This window comes from Colias croceus, chromosome 19 (assembly GCF_905220415.1).
Source record: "Colias croceus chromosome 19, ilColCroc2.1".
Classification (NCBI taxonomy): domain Eukaryota; kingdom Metazoa; phylum Arthropoda; class Insecta; order Lepidoptera; family Pieridae; genus Colias; species Colias croceus.
In genome coordinates, this window is record NC_059555.1 from 3,829,646 (window position 1) to 3,851,550 (window position 21,905).

General features: G+C 32.3%; 2 protein-coding genes across 2 annotated transcripts in view; one reads left to right on the top strand and one right to left on the bottom strand.

Moving 5' to 3' along the window:
* Nucleotides 1-21,905, top strand: part of LOC123700111 (flotillin-2) — a 214,564-nt gene that overhangs the window by 136,601 nt on the left and 56,058 nt on the right. The gene's annotated exons all lie outside the window — the stretch shown is intronic.
* On the bottom strand, nucleotides 7,746-17,966 carry LOC123700105 (glucose dehydrogenase [FAD, quinone]). The gene is made up of 4 exons (XM_045647230.1): nucleotides 17,829-17,966; nucleotides 10,084-10,449; nucleotides 9,599-9,849; nucleotides 7,746-9,423 (listed from the first exon to the last, which is right to left on the bottom strand). Exons 2-4 carry the CDS (start codon nucleotides 10,425-10,427, stop codon nucleotides 8,060-8,062), a joined length of 1,959 nt encoding a protein of 652 aa, XP_045503186.1. The 5' UTR covers nucleotides 10,428-10,449; nucleotides 17,829-17,966; the 3' UTR covers nucleotides 7,746-8,059.

The window sequence follows — 21,905 nt, forward strand, 5'->3', positions numbered from 1 at the left end:
TAGTTATGTTGCCTGTAAAGGTATCTTTACTTTTATGAAGAAGTTATACATTTTATTTTCGTATTTTGCCATGGGTTTAAGGAACATGCAACCTCATAGACTTTAAAATGATGCGCGATTACTATGCTATACTTACCTACGTTATAACTATTCAGTATTTTGTGCCTAAAGCCATAGTAGCCACTGCCTAGAGGTAATTTTATTCGATTCTTACTCGTCAAAGGAAATTAACATTAATTTTCCTAATTTCTTACAATCTTAACTTCAATTTGAAAAAGGATTAAAGACAGTATACTTTCAACATTTATATATTCATAGGTTTACAATCGATTGTTCATCCATACTAATATTATAAATGCGAAAGTAACTCTGTCTGTCTGTCTGTTACTCAATCACGACTAAACTACTGAACCAATTTGCATGAAATTTGGTATGGAGATATTTTGATACCCGAGAAAGGACATAGGCTACCTTTTATTGCGAAATATGTACCACGGGCGAAGCCGGGGCGGACCACTAGTAAAATAATAAATTATAGCTTACTCGGCCAGTGTTATTTCCTCCTAACCTCTCTTCAGGATGTACAGAAAGCACTTCATATACAGATATCGATCGAGTGCAGTTACGGACGTTACAAGATTTGCATCTCAGATGTAATTATTGCGTGAAATGTGTCTATCTGTTGCATTTGGCTTGTAAATTATATTGATGTTTACGTTGTTGAGGAATAGATACACTTTTTTACTGTTTAACGAGTACGTTATATGTTTGTGTATTTAGTTAGAGTTGTAGGAGCAATAAAATATTTGGTAAAATTAACTTCAATTGGCTTAATTGCAATAATTTTCCCAAAGCATTATCTATATTTTTATTTGATTAGATGTCGTATAATTAACTAGCTTTCCACCCGCGGCATCGCCCGTGCAGTCAAAGAAAAACCCGTATAGTTTCCGTTCCCGTGCGATTTCCGGGATAAAACCGGAGTAAAAAATAGCCTATGATGTCCTTTCTCGGGTATCAAAATATCTCTATACCAAATTTCATGCAAATTGGTTCAGTTGTTAAGGCGTGATTGAGTAACAGACAGACAGACAGAGTTACTTTCGCATTTATAATATAAGTATGGATTAGATTTGAGAACATCATATTTTTTATAGCTAGAGAAGATACGAACACACTGATGCTTATCGAAGAGGAAATTCTCGTGTGTCAAACCAAAATTTATTTCCCTTACTTACTAGGTGAAAACCGCGCTCCAATGTCTGTACATATCCAATTAATTCACTAAATACGAATCTGATTCTTAACTCTAGTACATAAAAGGTATATTTGTATGCACAGTGTTTTATAGCTTTGGTTACACCATGTTTAGTGGCGTGCAAAATATATGGCTTCCTCTATTGATTTACCATCATAACTGTCTCTTAGGTAACAGGAAAATGATAGCAATGTGCGTATATCATGATATTATGGTTTCAATGATTTAATCTAATTTAGAGCGGTAATGCTTATGGTGAGAGATTAAAAGGAAAATCTTATATAGGTAGGTTTTTTTATATCGATTTGCAAAGTTTCAGTCAGAAAAGTATTATGTAAAAGTTGATAATTGTTGCATTTTTGATTGAAATGTATTTCAGTAACTAGTTTGTTTATCTATATAAATATTAAAAAGCTGAAGAGTTTGTTTGTTTGAACGCGCTAATCTCAGAAACTCTGGTCCGATTTGAAAAATTCTTTCGGTGTTAGATAGCCCATTTATCGAGGAAGACTATAAGGCTATGTCATCACGCTAAGACCAACATGAGCGGAGCAATGCGGGTGAAGCCGCGAGGAACAGCTAGTTTATAAATAAAAATGTAAAAGAAATTGACGTACCTAATTATTAATTAATATTCTTAAATATATGTAATAGTAACGAGATAAAGGTATAAAGGCGTTACTACGTAGGTAGCTACAAATTATAATTATGTAGGAAATAAAATATCGCAAAGCAATTTTTTTCCCTTTTAAATTGCATAGATCACATTAAATAAAACATATATAACATCGAATGATATGGTCATAAGATTAATAGTACCGTAATAAGACAGTGCGTTTATGCGCAGGCGCAGATTTAGATCCAAGAGAAAGTAAAATTTGTTCTACCGCATTTACAGAAATTCAGTATTTTATATTTTGCAGTTTCAATATTATTAATTAATGAAAACTTCGTCTTTCTAAATTTTGCAATTTGAAACTGAAATACAGTATCGTTAATTAGTGTTCGCATGGATATCGTTATAGGTAAGTTATTATCAAGCAGTTTGTCCGTCTGTCTGTCTCTAAATATGGTTAAATCTTTAAAACTACGCAACAGATTTTGATGCGGTTTTTTAATTTGAGGTTTATTATTTAATTTGCTAAGTTATAGATTACGCGGACAAACCGCGGGCGGAAAGCTATTAAATTATAATTGTGAATGCATTAATAATAATTACTGTATATAATTCGTCCATCAAATGAGTTAAGTAATTTCAAATAACGACTTCGTGTAAAATAATTTCTATCTTGTGTTGATAATGGAAAAAGAAAATATTATTTCCACTGAGATTAAAACTCATACTAGTGTTTTATTAATAACGCAGTATTTTAATTGAAATTGTTGGAAAGAAATAATGTACTTATTATGGAAATGCTGCAGTTTTAATATGTTGTAATATTATAATCATTTTCAATTAGAGCTAGCGCGCAAGAGCAACTTTTGTCTCCGCAACTATTTTGTCTCTCCCTGCATCAACTCTATGGGGAGTTGCGTCGCCACGCGCGCGTACTTTCTTACTAGCCCATAGAGTTGATGGGAGAGACAAAATAGTTGCGGAGACAAAAGTTGCTCTTGCGCGCTAGCTCTTAATTGTTAACTTTGTAGACTTTGTCTTCTGTCATCCAATTCAATATAAATATTAAAGACAAAAGAAAGACAAAACAAAGTGCAAGGCAAAAGAAAGTGCAATAATTATTAACCCTTCTTTTGATGTTTTGAATGAGTAAAAACTAAAGAGTCGTGTAGAAATATTGGACATAATGAATTAGGTAAAATTGCGCACAAAAAAATCTGGTTTGGGGACTTTGCAACTACATATTACGTGAAAAGCGGTTAGTAGTTGAATTTTTCTAGTGTAACGTTCGCGTAACACTTATGTTTTTTTTATTTATATTACAGTGGATTAATATGACAAAAGTTTAATAAACAACTATGTGCAATTGCGGAACGGACTAGTGACCGTCTTTCTAGATTTAAGTATTTTCACTTTACCATTTAATTTTCTCAGTTTTGCGGTTGTGTAGCATTTCATTAAAATAATTTTATTTAAGTAACTTATATAGATATCTACGATCCCTGCTTCGTACGTTGGAGTTTAAGTCTATTAAATATTTAAATATAAAAACTAGGGATGCGCCGAATACCGAATACATATTCGGTATTCGGCATATTCGGCATCTTTTTCACTATTCGTATTCGGCCGAATTATTCGGTTTAGGTGCCGAATATATTCGGTATGAGTGTTTCTACTTTCTTGGCTATAGAACTAAATAAATAACTTCATATTATGAATGATTTATGTCATACTAAACTGCACAAGTCAAAGAAATCCTATGAAGAATGTGTTGAACCTAAGGTATCTACACTAATATTATAAAGAGGAAAACTTTGTTTGTTTGATTGTAATGAATAGGCTCATAAACTACTGGACCGATTTAAAAAATTATTTTACCATTCGAAAGCTACATTATCCACGAGTAATATAGGATAGGTTTTATCCCGGAAATTCCACGGGAACGGGAACTATGCGAGTTTTTCTTTGAAACCGCGGGCGGAGCCGCCGGCGGAAAACTAGTATAAAACAAGTGATAACTGCGTTACAAACAACCGACTTCAAACTTGCACTTGCAAAATTCACATATACCTACAGACAAAAATGCTCATAAAATAAAAACTACTGGGCCTATCCGAATAAAATTTTTATGGGACCAATTCGACACCATCCCGCATCGAACAAAAAAAGAATCACGTAAATCGGTTCAGAAACCTCGGAGTAATCGGTGTACATACATAAAAAAAAAAACATACCGGCCGAATTGATAACCTCCTCCTTTTTTTGAAGTCGGTTAATAAAACAATCATTACATTTCAAATCAACGTTTATTTTGTAAATTTACATCAACATAATTTAATCATGTTTATTATTAGCACTTAGTTAGTATTTAATATTTGTTATACTTTAAATCCTGAAGTCTGAAGACAATGCTTTTAGTCCCAATAGAATATGACACACGAAAAATAACACAATCACACAAATTACACTTAACTTTTGTTTTGTCATCTTGCATTTCATCAAAAAAGTCCCAAACTCGCGATCTTTTACGTCCGCTCATGTTGCAAACACTAACTTAAAGTAAAAATATAAAACTTTTAAACAATATAAAATTTTTAATATTTTTTTTGTTTTAATTTGTAACGTATTCGTGCGATGTTTCAACACAACTGAGACGGCACGGAGCACGGAGTGCGCGGGCGATATACGCGGGTGGCAGACGGTGAGGTAAGGCTCGCTCGCCACCGAGCCAGCAGCTATTTGCGACCCGTTAGAATCCGTTTACGCATCAGAACACATCAAAACATTGAACCGAATAATTCGGCCGAATATTCGGTTCGGTAAGGTTTTAACCGAATAGTATTCGGTATTCGGTTATTCGGTGAAACCACTATTCGGCGCATCTCTAATAAAAACTATATACTATTTTCTAGTGTTTGATTTTACGTGAGTATTATACATTGTTTAACGGATTTTAAACGCGATTTATTCATTATAATATTATTTTCCCGATGTTTCGAACACTTTACAGCGAGTGTGGTCACGGGGAGACTGTCGCCCCGTGACCACGCAATTTCTAAACAAACTATAATCAAGAATTTTAAGGGCTAATTAATTATGCATTAATATGAGTTATTATGTATGAATCGAATTATTTACTTTTATACAAAATCATTTGGTACTTATTAATATTATAAATGTAAAATTCTGTCTGTCTGCCTGACTTTTACGCTTTCACAGTCTACACGACACAGATTTGGATTTAATTTAGAATTAAAATAGTTGGAACTTTGAAGAACCAAGCGGGTGTAACCAAACATTAGTACCTACTAATGTATTTTATATAATTTATTGATTTTGTATTTCAGATCTAAATGATACTTAAATCTAAAAATAAGGCATTCAGTTATAAATAAATAGTTTAACGATACATATGTGATATGGGAAAGGCGGAAGGAAGTTAGTATCCGAAAGGGCGGGAATAATTCGAAATTGGCTTTGATTTTCTCTCCATGAAAGACGTCGTAAAATATGATTATTTGACGTGTAGGTAGGTATTAACTTTATAGGCCTAGGTTATAAGATTTTTATTAAGCTATCTATGTGTTATATAATGTTTTACTGATTCGTTACAATTTGCCTGAATTTCTTTTGAGACTTGGAAAGTTTATTGTTTCATGATATGATTCCAATTACTTATAAGAAGCTATTTTCTTGTTCACACATTAAATTGTAGGTTTAGGGTGCTTTTCCACTAATAATGTGCGAGGATGTGTAGAGGAAAGTGTTTGTAAAGAACCAGCATATCGTAACACTTATCATAAAACTTTGAAGTTTGAAACGTTTAGGCGTTTGAAGCGATACTATGCTGGAAAAGCACCATTGATCTTAGATCTAGATTATTAAATATACTCTTTACTTGTAATATTTTGTTTATCATATATTATTACTAGGTTTCCGCCCGCGGCTTCGCCCGCGCAGTCAAAGAAAAACCCGCATAGTTCCCGTTCCCGAGGGATTTCCGGGATTAGGTCATTTTCCCGGGATAATAAAGTAGCCTATGTCCTTTCTCGGGTATCAAAATATCTCCATACCAAATTTCATGAAAATTGGTTCAGTAGTTTAGGCGTGATTGAGTAACAGACAGACAGACAGAGTTACTTTCGCATTTATAATATTAGTATGGATGTACCTATTCAGTTCAATAGAATGCTTTCTTGTTGCTTTTATTATAATAATCATTACACTATCCTGCGTTATTTTTATTTTTTTTAATAAAACTATACATATACTATACATGGGAAACTTATTGCTAATTTATACAAAACAAAAAAAAAGTATAGTTTATTAGGCGGCCTTATCATATTAGAAGTGATATTAAATAAACGTTATATTAAATTTGCTAGTGATTAATACATTAATTTATTCTTAACACTTAATATGAAGACACCTAAATGACCCACATAATACCTTTAATAATTGCCCCCTGGGGTCAGCACAATACCGCTGACTTGCACTACGTTACGAAATGTTTTGTTGCAATAGGTCTCAGATATGTTACGCCTAGACTTGTGTAATACTTAATTCGACGCATAATTACCGTGGTTGTTTATTTGTTGAGTGGTTTTGGACTTTACAATAAGCCTTAGTGCAATGTAGGTGAAGATGTCGTTCTAAGTACTACTATTACTTAGTATTGGTCGATTATTTAATGTTTAGGATTTATAACTCTCTAGCTGTTTCCCGCGGTTTGATATATAGCCTTTCTCGATAAATGGGCTATCAAACACCGAATTTTTCACACGAAAAAAATTTTCAAATCGGACTAGTAGTTATAGAGATTAGCGCGTTCAAACAAATAAACAAACTCTTCAGCTTTATCCATACTTAATAATAATATTATAAATGCGAAAGTAACTCTGTCTGTGTGTCTGTTACTCAATCACGCCTTAACTACTGAACCAATTTGCATGAAATTTGGTATAGATATATTTTGATACTGGAGAAAGGACATAGGTTACTTTTAACCCGGGAAATCCTACGGGAACGGGAACTATGCGGGTTTTTCTTTGACTGCGCGGGCGAAGCTGCGGTTGGAAAGCTAGTAGATGATAAGGCTATTAGAAATTTCCATATCGAAGCTATCTTTGATCTTTTGAATACATAGTGTGATTCCATTTTTTATTTATGAATGAATTAGGTAAGTGTAAAATGTTCGATTCTAAATTATAGTTATTTTAGTTTTGGTCATAATATAACGGGGATATTTTTGAATATTAAAATGTGTACTTGTATAAGATTAAGATCTATTAAAATGTGTACAATAATTATAGATATAATTCAAGTTTCTTGCAAAAAAGGCTTTCAAATACTTAAATTGATTCTTTAGAATAGCGCCATCTATCAACAACAACAAATAGCACGAAAAAGAAACTTGATTTGTTGAAAGTATGAAGTTGCTATATGTTGTTGTGTACTGTTTCTTGGTTTATTGTAATGTGTGCAAAATGTTTACTAAAATCTTACATAGATGGCGTTATTATCGCTTCTCTTACTTTATATGACCCACTTTAAATAATAACATAGCATGAAACCAATACCTTACCAATAATTGAAACCAATAGTTTGATCAGTCAGAATACCTTTCTAGACTTTGATGAGAATAGCACTTTTGCATTGAATACATGAAATAAAATACACTATCTTCCCAATTATTCGATTGTAAACTTTCTACTTGGAACTGGTTGCTTGGAAGAAATTTCTAGAGAGCAATAATAGCGCTCTTTGCATCTTATGTCCTGCTCTTGTCAAACTGTATATTATGTGTGCAATAGAGAATATAAAAATAAAATAAAATATAATAAAGGGTAATTTTTTTCAATAACACATGTATTATAATATAAGATTTATTTACACTTAATCGTTACTACTTATTACTATAATACCATTTACACAAGATTCTTATCACCAAAGTCTTTCTATTAACCTAACCATTTAGCTTATATCTTTACACCAAAATAACATACAATGAATTTTACTATTGCCTACTATTTTGAGGTTTGGTACCGCTCAGGGGACTAGAGAAAAGAAACCGACTAAAATACACATACAATAACGGATAAAAACGCCTGTAAGAAAGTTCTATTTGGTAACTAAAATTAATTAACAATGGCCTCGTTTAGCTACTTATATGTATTTCAAGAGTGTCACCTTTCTACTGCACATGTCGCAGATTTTTTCCCTAACAAGATTTGTTCTAACCGGGAGCATTTCAATGATCTAGTGCTCCTCCTTTGTCGTTTATTTAACCAAGTCTCCTTTATTAAGTCACTGCCTTTCTCAGCTATCATAATAACAGGAGCATTTATATTTCCATTTGTTACTCGAGGCATTATACTTGCATCTATCACACGCAGACCTTCTATGCCATAAACTCTTAGTTTTGGATCCACAACTGCCATGGGATCCGTGGATGGACCCATTTTAGCAGTACAAGACAAGTGATAAATTGTCATAGTATATTGCCTGATGTAACAATCCCAATACTCGTCTGTGTAAAGAGGTAGATGCTTACAATTAGGCACTGGTTTACTATTGAATCTAGCGCCCAAACGTTTCATAGCTTTAGTTTCAGCAACTGCCAAAGCAGCTTTAACTCCCTCTCGCAATACTCCTACATCATCAGGATGCGTTAAATAGTTATGGTACATAAGAGGATAATCTAATGGATTTTTGGATCGTAGTTTTATAAAACCACGGCTCTTTGGCCGAAGCATCATTGGGAATATACCAAATACATCCTTATTTGTGATATGACCAAACACTTCTTCGTAAAACTCGTCTGTTAAACTATGAGCTTTCTTAACTTGTGTTCCGCCATCTGAAGGTGTGGAAGCAGAGGTCATCATAAATTCTATATCTGGCCAATCCTCTGTTGCGTTCGCATATTTGGTATTAATGAAAGCTACTACTTCTAGCCCTATACTAGAAGTGAGTGGTCCGTCTTCTGACACAGCATAACGTAAAGCGGAGTTTATGTTTACAAGTCTATTCATAACTAAGCTAATAGGATAGTCGACTTGAAATACTATTCCTCCTACGGCAATGTGATCTTGTAAATTTCTTCCAACACCTGGAGAATCATACATGACCTCAACGCCGACTTCTCGTAAATGTTGTGCCGGACCAACTCCAGATAACATTAATAGATGTGGCGAAGCGATTGCACCAGCCGATAGGATGACCTCTCTTTTTGCGTAAACAACTTGTTTCTTATTATCTCTAATAAATTCGACACCATAAGCACGCTTTGAATCTTTGTCGATTAAAACTTTTGTGACGTGAGCGAATAAAGCGATATGCAAGTTTTGACGCAATCTAATTGGTCGAAGGAAAGCCTTTGCTGTTGAACATCTTGTTCCTCTTCTCATGGTGAATTGATACCAGCCATATCCAGTTTGCTGGTTGCCGTTTACATCAATTATATCGTAGCCCATTTCTTCTCCTGCTTGTAGGAACGAAGCTCCAATTGGAGTGTTGTAAGGGGCATCTTGCACTGATAGATATCCACCTGAAATGAAAATATATCTTAATGAATTTCTACATTACATTAAAGACTAATTTAAATAATCAAATTTTATTAAATCAAATTATTTTGTGAATAAAGAAATTCTTATTTAATCTTTGGTTTTAATTATTCAATAATTATTTACATTTCAACAAATTATCTCAAAAATATAACTCACCGATGGAATGGTGTTTAGTATCTTTGGCCAAGTAGGGATTACGTTGATCTTCTGATTTCTTGAAATATGGGAGTACGTCTTTGTAACCCCAGCCAGGGTTGCCAAATGCCTCCCATTGGTCGAAATCGCGTTTATTTCCTCTGATGTAAAGCATAGTATTTAGAACAGACGATCCGCCCAGAACTTTTCCTTTTGTCCAGGAACAACGCTTATCCTTCATAGCTTGACATGCTGAATCTTGTGGTTGGGTTCTGAAATTATATAAATATAATTTGAATGATATGTATTATAAATTGAACTTTTTTGTTTCAGGTAACGTTATCGACCTTGCAGATTCAGAAAAAAATATTAGTTTACAAGAAGGCGATCCTAATGAATGAATAAAGTCTTTTTCTATTATGTAAGTAAATGTGTTTATGTTTTTTAATGGATATTGTTAAAATATTTCAATAGGTATGTTATCAATGGTATTAAACTCATCGTACCTGTATTTCCAATCCAGTTTACTTTTATGCAAATACAAAGAGAGTAGGGGCACGTCGCTTATGTCAGTTTCGTGTCCACCAGCTTCCAGTAACAGTACATTCCAGCCTTCGATTTCTGATAGTCTATTGGCTACAACGGCACCAGCTGAGCCACCTCCAACGACTATGAAGTCGTATTCCTCTCTCAGGTACTTTTGGTTGAATGGTCTGTTCTCTGGGTCGAGGATGTCGTAGTTGAAGTATGCCATCGCGGCGAGCATGGCAGGGATGAAAGTCAGTTTGCTTAGACCTCCGATGGTGAGGGCCGCTTTCGCAGCCGTCGATGCAGCTGTTAGGATTCCCATGCTGATTCAGTTTTTGGGCATTCTGTAATTTGAGAAATAGATACTTTAGTTCTAATTACTTTTTTAATAGATGATGCAATCACAGGTACTTCAGTTAACATAATATGATACAATAGAAATATTTCAAAACATAAGTGACCTTCTATAGATATAGTTATTGTTAAAAATTCTACGGCTGCACTAATGAGGCCTAAGTTGTTTAAAAGTTTTTTTTTTTCATATTACATAATTGTTTCTCAAGGTCGTGTGAGTGTTGCTTAGCGTTTATGTATATATTTTATGAAGACATCTTCTTCATTAGTGTCTTGGAGGGGAACATTAACATCTACCTATATGGCTTTAAATAAATTTAATGATCATTTATTATTTGTAATTGACATTTGTATTTGTACACTAGGATACAACACAGCACAAAGGTTGTGACTTGCGCCAGTGTACCCAAATGTGAAATGTTGAGTAATTTCCGAAGTTCACAGATTTCTATTATAATGGCAATAAACAAAACGTGGTGTGCATTGTATGTGTCTAATCATGTGTAAGTATCGTAAGCTATTGTTACAAATTTCCAACTAACCTCATTTGGATATTATTTTTTAATATAATATTACGAAAAATTGTATTAGAACCTGGGAACTGCAGGGCGTGGGTGCAAAATAATGTTATTTCATATTATTGTTTAATGACAATGTTTTTTTTATGCAGAGGAGATGTTTTGTTAATACAGAAGATTACGTGATTTTAAATGCACTTAGATAAATAATTGATGATTAATAAGTCATCCATATTATATGATTTTTAGTGTAAGAAACTATAGTATATTTAAATAAAAGTAAATTTAATAATTGTAATCGAAAGGATTAGTTTGGACTTCTAATTATGACGAAGGGCACAGATTCGCAAGTAATCTTCAAAAAAAATCTTTAAACAAACTTATATATGACTAGCGGTCCGCCCCGGCTTCGCTCGTGGTACATATTTTGCAATAAAAGGTAGCCTATGTTCTTTCTCAGGGTCTAAAGATTGTCTGTGCCAAATTTCATCAAAATCGGTCCAGTAGTTTATGCGTGAAAACAACAAACACACTAACACTTATCAAGGATCGGTGATAGGTAATATAACTCGTAAAAATTTCACGAGTTAATCTAATTAAAATTATTTATTTATTTCAGGCAACAATGTAGTTACAATTAAAAGATCTTAATATAACTTAAAACTTCGGCCCATATGAATTTAAAACTACTTAACTAATATATTAATATTACAAGCTTTGTCTGCGACGTGTGAACGTTAAGGTATTAAAGGTTTTGATTTTTAAACATTTATTTTGATGGCACATTGGGTAACGATGTATTGCGATGTCCGGTTTTGATGAAGTTTAACATTTGCGGTCAGTTCTAACCACGTGTATCAGGTCACACGCTGACAGTGTCCTTGCGAGTGTGTAATATCGCGGATCGGCTTACACATTACACAACTCTTAGCTTATAGTAGCCGAATATAAGTGAATATTAAGATATTTTTTTTATTTAGTTTTATAGCAAATTAGATTTTTTTAAGAATAGGAAAATCTCGATCACGGGAAGGGATGCGAACAATAACAAGATTTTTTTATTAAAGCACGTTTTTGATGTAGATTTCATGGTGGTGTTTTGATTGTACAGTTATATTTTTTGACACATCTATTCATTTGTTCCTACTTATTTAAGCTTTTTTCATTCAGCTAATATATAAAATACGTTTCATTAATGAAATCATTAAGTTTTTTTTTTAGAAATTATTTATTTATCATTCTATCAATTTATATGCCTATTATAAGGTTGTAATTATACAAAATACGTTCCATTTAACGTTTTGTAATCGAATCGAGCAAGTGATGTATCTGCATTGTAATACGAGATATAAGGATAATAGGTAGGTATCATCGCAAAATGTGAAGGGAACTATCTCTCTAAAACACGTACGAGAAGATAATTCACTGTGTATCAACACTTTTGATCGTTTATGTCTATAATACGTTAGTTAATAAATTAATAGATTCACTCTAGATGGTACATTATAATATTTAAGAGCATCTAAAAAACCCGTGAATATGTTTTTAAACATACATAATATTATATATGATAAAATAAATAAAAAAATTATATTTATTAGGGTTAATTTATTAAGGTATGTAATAGAGTTCAACGGGCTCGATATCTCTTTGAAGTTAAATTATCTAACCAATTTGTATGGCGTATATTCTTAAATAGTTAAGTAGTAAGTAGAGTCAATTTTACCGTCTTTATAAATGATTATTTATTACCAAGTAACTGTTTAAGGAATCTTTTATTATTAATAAATATTAATTAATTAATATTTATTCGAGTTTAAATTTGTGTGGATGAAACATGTACATATATTTCTGGTTAAAAGGCTTAAAAAACGTGGACTGAAGCTAGTAAAATAATTATTTTATTACGATTCAAAGAAAATATTTTTATATGAGCCAATGCCCAATACTTTTTCGTGCAATACACCAAGGTCTGGTCAAGGGTCTGTATTAGATTGCAGATTCGGTCGCCTTAAAAATTGGCCAATTATATTCGATTGCATACGCGTTCCTAATAGTTGTCGCAATGCCGACGTGATTTGAGTTTTAAATATCTAAAAGAACGGCTTTGTCGCAGTAGTTGTGATATGTGTGCTTTATATTAATTAACATGACTTAATTATATGTCGTTTGATACAAGTTATATGAATTAGTACGTTGGGTGAGCCAGATTACACGCTGGGAAATTGTCTAGTTACTGAAATTTTTAATAACACTGATAAACAAAGTAAAGGTTTGATTTTGTTTGATTGTTTGTTGTGATTTACTCAAAAGCTGCTCTATTAACCGATTATCAATATTATTTTATTGTTGATCAACGCGGGCAATGCTCGGACGAGATGTTAGTAACTAAATTTAGAGTATACAATATAATAATATAATGAACTAAAAACGATTAATACCTACTATAAAATTTCGGATTAATAAAAGCCTTTTTATAAGAAGGACTTCTACATGACACTGTCGCAGATGTTTAAACTTTCCGGAATCTTTCCAAAGCAGATGTCATAACCTTTAATTATAAGTTTGTGGGTCACGAACTTTACCACGTATAGGCCCAAGGTGATTTATCGGTGAAATTGTAATATTATCTCTTGTGTAATGTTAAATTTCTTGTTATTGTAATTGTTATTGTAATTACAAAATTGTAGTAACCATGTTTCTACATTGTATGAATAAAGCCTTCGTCGCGTACGAATGAGTGTCGTGTCGGTAACTAGAAGGAATTTTTACAAATAATTATTTATTGATACTGAAGGAATTTGAAAATTGGTGTGTATCACGAAAGGACTATATCAGACGCAATAATTGTTTGTTTTACCAATGAAGTGAGGTTTATGGTCGCTCAGTTATATATGTTATCTGTCCAATCATATATAACTTAAAATACGCTATTTACCAACGATGTTATTGAGTTAGGAACAGGAGAAAAATAATAATAAAAAAAACGACGTGTGGCACTCGGGGACTGCCGCGGTAAAGCTATTGCATCCTATGCATTCAAGCCACACCTCCGAGCCCGTCGGAGTGGGGAGAGTGAGGTTTTTTCGTTACGGAATTTCTCGATTCGGTCCCCGCGCTCAAGGCCCGCGATAGAAGCTATGCAATAGCTTAATAATATTGGAGAAAATTTAAATAAAATTGAATTTAATGAACTTTACGGGATATTTCCTACGATCTATTTGTTTATTTGGTCACTAGTAAAAAAAAAAAACATAATCGAAAAAACCAACCAAACCAAATCGTAAAAAATAAGGTAATCTAAAAAAAGTTAAGGATATATATTATATATTACCTAGAACTGAAAACGAAGCAAGTGCAATTTGTATTATTATTACTAGTATTTAATTTTATCTAGGTCATATCAACAAAAAGAGGATATTTAATTTTATAGCGCTATTATATTATGCCTGCAGAAGGCTACTAAAAATTATCATAAAGATAATAAACGAACATAAAACTTCGTATTGAAGCATTCGTGATTATCATACATCGTATTGTATTGTTTATTGAAATTCTACATAATATTATGTACTTACACTTTTTTGTCTTGTTTAATTATAATCCCAAATATGTGCTACGGCAACCAATTTCGACTGAGACTAGCCAACTGCGCAGGAGATATATTTTAGTACAGAAGTATACGCGAAATAACAAGTGAACACAGATTCTATTAAACAGAAGGAAGACAAGAACTGACGCTAGTAGTAGCACAGATAACTAAATAGTTAGTATGTAGTTGAAAGGATTCAGTTCTGTAGGTAATTGGAGTATATGACCCCCAATTAAGAATATATCGGGTGTTTTTCACTAACGGTAACAATACCACGTTTTGTATATAGAGTAAAAAGTTTGACAATGCACCTGTTTCAATTATATATGCAAGGGAAATAGATTAGTGAGAATTAGGTCTGTGAGAATGTTGTGTGCAAGATAATTGTGCGAAATAATTCATTTAATCGTTCGTATCACGTATATCCGATTTCTCGCATTCGAGGACGCTGGTTTGTTATCAAGACGGTATATAGATGTTAAGTGTTTTCTTAGCATTTATTTTGCATTTGTGATGAATTGAAATATATCGACTGACTGGTTGGCTTGGCTGGTAGTGGCCCCGCCTTCCAAATCAGAGGTTGTGGGTTCGATTCTCACCCGGGGCAAGTATTTGCTCTGTGTCTAGGTGCTAATTATCTACATAATTATTTATTTAAAATTATATATGTATGTTTATCAGCCATCTGCGAAAGCTTAGTATGGGATCGGATCGTGCCGTGTGTGGAAATTGTCCTGTTATTTATTTTATTTATTTATATAGCAATGACCCTTGTAATAAGATAATAAATATAGGTTAATTTTTAAGTACCTAATTGAACATTTTAAAACAACAATTTAAAAAGTCATAATAGTAAATAAGTAGTAACTATATTTTATTTCGTGCGTCACAATATTTCTTTGAAATTTGTATCAACTACAAATATTGCATTATTTGCTTCAAAAACATCGAAACTAAAATCACATTACCATTAAACATAAGAAACCGCTTTGCATCAATAGCCTTTTGGTATTTTCAAAAGGTACGGAGTTGCATAAATAAAGCTTCATGCCAAAGTTCAAAAGAGTTAAAATAATTATATCACGAAATATGGTATTATAGGTTAAGTGATAATTTCGCTGACGACCCACATTGTACAGAAAAGTTCAAATTTTCCTTTAATAAAAACCGATCCAAGTTATGTCATTCAACTCTAGTCATAATTTTTAAATGTAATGGACGTTCATTAATAAATAGTCTAAAGTACGTAACGTAAGTCTTACCGGATCTTAGATGACACAAACACACACTTATCTTGTTCACAGAACTTTTAAAATTTAATAACTTTAACTGCATGTATTAAGAATTATAATCCGGGCTATTTTTGCCGCAGTATAAATCAAATCTTTATATCACACATATACACAAACACCATTCAAAAATGAGCTAACATTTACCGATATTAACTATATATAAATTAATTTAAAAATAGCATTATTATAGGAATTAAGGATAAGTTTAATAGATTAGAAACTATAAATACCTCTAATTTCGATACATCTCTACCAGCATGAAAGACCGGTACACTTACGGTAGAAGTATGCACAAGTCCACCTTGAAACCTTTTAGTGTGAGTCGCAGGTTTTGAAATTATTTCACAAGCCAGGATGGATATTTGTCATGCATCTTGACTTTTTGACCCGCTACTTTGATGGTGTTTAATATTTTGTATTGTTAGTGGGCTTAAGTTTGTAATGATGTGGTATTTAAATTGTTAATTTTCTGGTGTGTAATATTTGGTGCATATTTTAATAGTTGTGAAAAGATTTTTTTCGGTTTTGAAAGGAGGTAATTCTTTAGCATTTATTATTTCTTATACGCGTGATCTTCTAGTTTGTATCCACTATGCTAATGGTAAGGTTTATACGTACTTTATATCGTTACAAATGTTCGCGCGATGTCGTGACAGTGAAGACTTTTATTTTGTATGAAAACTTATATTTTAACACTAGAGATCACTTAATAAATATAATTAACGAACTTAATTGTAATTGGTTAAGCCGTTTCGAAGGAGCTTTTAGATAAAAAAAAATTAATAACACCAATCTAAGTTGAGCAGCTGGGTGTTATATTTTTGAAATTTTTAATATAAATAATTTTAATAACCTGTTTATCGCGACTGATCTAGTTAAAGACAAATATCTATTACATCAGAAGGTCGTTCCCTTTTACTATTTATAATGATTTATACTGAATGAAAACAATTAGTGTTTCAAACGAAGGTATTTAATAAATTGAAGTATGAGTCAATTTATTAATAGTTTGAAAAATTTGCGTTTTTAATTATAATTGATTATTTATAATCATCATTAAATTAGTCGATTATCTAGTGACCAGCGCATGCTTAATTAATTTTTATTAGAAAAAATGCTATATTGAAAATTAATTTAAGAAGAAAGAATACCAATAGTCTTAATTTTAATTGTTTGTAAATTAATTACTTTTATGAGAGCTTTTAGTACCTAATTTTGTTAATTTATCTACCAAATTCACGAAAAGATATTAAGATGCACCCTATAAATATGTTTGAAGAAAGGGATTGCTTTATACACAAATTAAAACAAAATTCACTTGACATTTTATCTGAAAACGGATGTTTCTTTTGATCTTTTGATGATGTTAATTTTTATAAATATATTACAGCTAGCTTTCGATTGTAAAGGATGACATTATATCAGTATAAATAAATATGTATTTTGAAGAGAAAATTGTTAATAACGTATCCATAATTTACAATTCCGCGGCAGTAATTTTGTCATTGCATAAACAACGTATAGAGAAAAAAATAAAACGAGAGTGATATTCCATTCATGAAGATTTGTTGCGCTCGAGAAGGCTATGAGAACTGTATCATGATTCATGTTGTATAATCATTTAAATGTAAATGTTACGGTACACGTAAATGAGATTGTTTGAGAGTGAATTTTAATATTAATTTTTGATGATATACCTTTCGTCATATGGTTTTGTTTTTGAGATAATTAACCCAGTTTTTAAGTTGTCGCAGAATATTGTTCGTTTTGTGTTTTTGTTAAAAATACGCAAAGCGCGCTTTAAAATATTTGCAAAATATTAATTTAAGATACTTCAAAAAAGTATCTCTTTAAAAAATTGTCGTAACTTTTGGGAATAATACAATAAAACAGATTGCAAAAAATAAAAAAATAAATAATTACATATTATCACCACTACATCAAATATCGATCAACACAATATTTACCTATTATCCACAGTGATGCAATTCGCCGAGTAAAAGTAAATCACATCCCACAAAAACACAGTCACAACACTGGCACCTGTTATCCAACACTATCTCATTGTGAGCGAGACGCGCTATCCCCACCGGGGTGTCGCAACCCGGTGAACGGTCAATGTTAACGCAAGGGGTAACATTTGGATAATGTATCTTGTACGTTATACCTGGCGCGGCCTAAGATGATCCCTATGACAGTTCGTCTTAGTGATTGCTCGTATGATGGATCGTGTCGATACTTTACTATTTTATAGGCAAAGGCGTGGTTTGCATTCAGCCACCTCGGTAAACATGTTTTTACAAATATTATAAAATGAATTTTTAACGTCTATTATGTAAACGAAACGGTAAGTAAAACGAAAGTTTTCCAAAACATAAAAATACACCTTATCATTTTCTCGTAATTTTTAACCCATTTAACACAGTGTATATTATTTTATCATGAAAATGGAATCCCCCATTTAATTTTTCTAAAAAACTTATATTATCATAGGTAAGTAAATTAAAGCGAACGGTAATTATTAATTAAGTATGCTGCGATCTTCTGTTCCATTCAATAGTGAATGAACTATAGCTTAAGTATGGAAAAAATGTGAACTCGTTTCCATTATCGAAATTTGTTTATCGATACTTTCCGCACTAGTCGATAAATGCCAACGATGTAAGTTTTGAAGGACGTAAACGTAAAGTCAGATTGATATAATTTCTCGTAAATGATAAGAATTGTTATAATTCCAACGGAATATCATTGTAATAGGATAAAGCTACGTAAAAATTAATAAATGCCATTTTTAGACGCCTCCAATACGTTTCTAATTTAATGGTGACGCCATTACAAGTTTGTCTCTTGAGAATAACTGTCAGTGTCATAGGGATCATCTTAGGCCGCGCCGGGTATAGTTCCTTATTGCATAATGTGGGTACTAATGGCGTGGTCTGATTGGGGTGTAATGATTATACTATGGCGTAGGTGACGTAGGTAGGTACTGACGTGATCAGAGTTGGGGATGCTCTGTTAATCAGGTCTAATTGTTCATTATTTAATGTGAATAACGTCATTATAATTCAGTAATTATAATCAAATTATCGTTATCCGTCGATTAAGGGTACCACAATTCTCGAATGAGTTATATATAGCGAATTAAGTATGCAGTAACAGATTGATGAGTCTTCAGTTGGTAAAAAAGTTCATAAAAAGTAGAGACAGAAATCGTGTTTGTACAAAATTATGAACGGAAAACGCAAAAACAAAATCTGGAGCTGATTTTGAAATCAATTCTCATGTATCTGTCTATATTGTCTTCTTATATGTTCTGTAATTTATCCATCGATACATCCTTTCTTCAAACCTACTCAAATTAAATCGTATAGAAAGTTATGTGCGACTGGCTCATTTTCCACTCCAAAAACCTATTACGGATTACTATCGATCGAAAAATCGCGGCATATTCGCACTTGACTGATCTTTACAAGAGTTAAAAAAAAAATCTCAGCTCATTGTTACCAAACTGCCAAAAATATAATAGAAGTGAGATAGCATTCTTTACGCGCGTTGCCCAAGATAATGTTTGATCCGAACAAACTTGCGCAAAACGACAAACCCAAAAATTATCTTGCAGGAAACCAATTGTGTTGTTTATAAACAAACTAAATGACTAACTACAAGAAATGTCTTAATAGCAAAAGAAATATGTGATGGACCATTTAATATATCGAACAATTACTATGAGAAGCATATAATTATGTTATTTTAAAAAAGGGTATTTTGTAATTTTGAATTGATATTTTCATTCAAAATGTAAAAATTTATGCTTGTTATTAAAATCAAAACGAAATAATTATAAAGATTCATTAAATTCTTAGGCATGAAGGTTATGTTCTTCTTCATAAAGCTTGAAGGCATGATTTGAAAAAAAAAAAAAATGTTCAGAATCAAAAATCCTTGCGCTACAATACCGTGTAGTGCAGTAAGTATTTTAATGTTTTATGTAATGTTTTGAAATATTATTTTTGTATAAAATTAGTTTACTCCATTGCTTAATATAAGGGTTTCCGGCATAAAGTGGGTAAAGCCAACGTTTAGTTGCTGTCATGTGTAATACATAAATTTCATCACGATCTAGGAGTAAAAACTTATACCAGTGTAATTCCTCGATTATGCAGTTATGTAGCTCTTATACAATAATAATTATTGGCGTCCATGATTATTTATTAATGTTTCTTACTTTGCAAAGTTTGCTTGTAACTTGTAGAACCTTAAGAAATACTTTAAATTTTTATATTTATTCAAATGTTCAAAAAACTTAGTCATCAAACGAGCGAATGCTCATTTTAACCCCGCTATGTCAAATTCTTTTAGTTTAAACAGACGTAGAGCATTCTTTCGTTGATCTGAGTGCTTACAAAAAGATTGTATGCAATGTTCTAATACTGAACAACACTGAATACTAGTTTTCGTTTACACTGAAAGATCACCAAATAATGCCCTTGCTTCTAGCTCTAGCTCTGTTCGTCTGATGTAATACACCGTAAGATGACTTTCTTATAAATTACTTACTAATGAATGTCATAAATGAGAAGCAATATACATAACTAGTGCGTACGTGCGGTTTGTAGTGTGCCCACTGCCTTTCCTTTTCAAGATCGTCAATTTGGCAACTCGACCGTGGCTTGTTTGAGGAAAACCCAGGTGACATGAATAGTGTAGCAAATACGATAAGTGTGGTAGCTGTTTGAAGTTTTGTTTACTCATCGGTATATGTTTATGATAATTTGTTTATTTAGATTGTTCGCTTGTGTGTTTAGATTTTTTTATAGCTGGATGATCACGTTGTAGTGCTGAAAATTTAAATAATACTAGCGGTCCGCCCCGGCTTCGCCCGTGGTACATATTAACGTTTTCTCTACATAAGAACCATCCTCGTACTTCAAGGAATATAATAAAAAAAGAATTATCGAAATCGGTTCAGCCGTTCTCGAGTTATGGAATTACAACGAAAAGTGGCATTGATTTTTATATATTAGATTTCTGGACAGTAGTAAGATTCTTTGTAAAGTTTAAAATGGTTTTAAGTTGGATATTTGCAATAAATCAAACAAGAAATGACATTGATGGTTTGGAATTATGTTTAAATTAGCTTTCCGCCGGCGGCTTTTCCCGCAGTGTCTAATGAATTATACAAGCTACAAAACCTAATAAATTATACATATAAACCTTCCTCTTCTATCACTTTATTAATTAAAAAAAAACTGCATCATAATACGTTGCGTAGTTTTAAAGATTTAAGCATACATATTATATAGATAGAGATAGCGTTTTTTTATACTATGTAGTGATAAATAACATTTTTTTTGTAATCTAATATATAAAAATCAATGCCACTTTTCGTTGTAATTCCATAACTCGAGAACGGCTGAACCGATTTCGATAATTCTTTTTTTATTATATTCCTTGAAGTACGAGGATGGTTCTTATGTAGAGAAAACGTAAACATGTACCACGGGCGAAGCCGGGGCGGACCGCTAGTTAATTATAATAATTTTGTAAATACGTCTCCAACAAAACAATGGATGCGCCATAAAATATCTAGGTTACACTGTTGTTGATTGCGTAGCGGAACATAATTAATTATCTTATCTGATGCTGCTTTTGCAGACCATTTATATCAAGTAACGAATCTTCTCCTTACATGGATTTATAAGTACATAACTAGCGGTCCGCCCCGGCTTCGCCCGTAGTACATATTCACGTTTTCTCTACATAATAACCATCCTCGTACTTCAAGAAATGTAATAAAAAAAGAATTAACGAAATCGGTTCAGTTGTTCTCGAGTTATGCGCTTACCAACACATTTTGCGATTCATTTTTATATATAAGATTTACTATCTTTATTAAAAGTAGGTTAAAGAAGGAAAAACTATTATATCAAGGGAAGAAAGGGAAATCAAACACTGATAGTTTTAAAATACATTTATTTGAATCAATAGTAAAAATAGTGCATTATTAAAAATTAAATTTCTAAACAGTTCGGTTCGCAACAGAT

Excerpts from the sequence above, each read along its gene's own strand:
- LOC123700105 (XM_045647230.1), bottom strand. The coding sequence starts at position 10,427 with ATGGGAATCCTAACAGCTGCATCGACGGCTGCGAAAGCGGCCCTCACC. Across the intron at positions 9,850-10,083 it reads AAACTGGATTGGAAATACAG|AACCCAACCACAAGATTCAG; the intron begins GTACGATGAGTT and ends ATATAATTTCAG. Across the intron at positions 9,424-9,598 it reads TACTAAACACCATTCCATCG|GTGGATATCTATCAGTGCAA; the intron begins GTGAGTTATATT and ends TTTTCATTTCAG.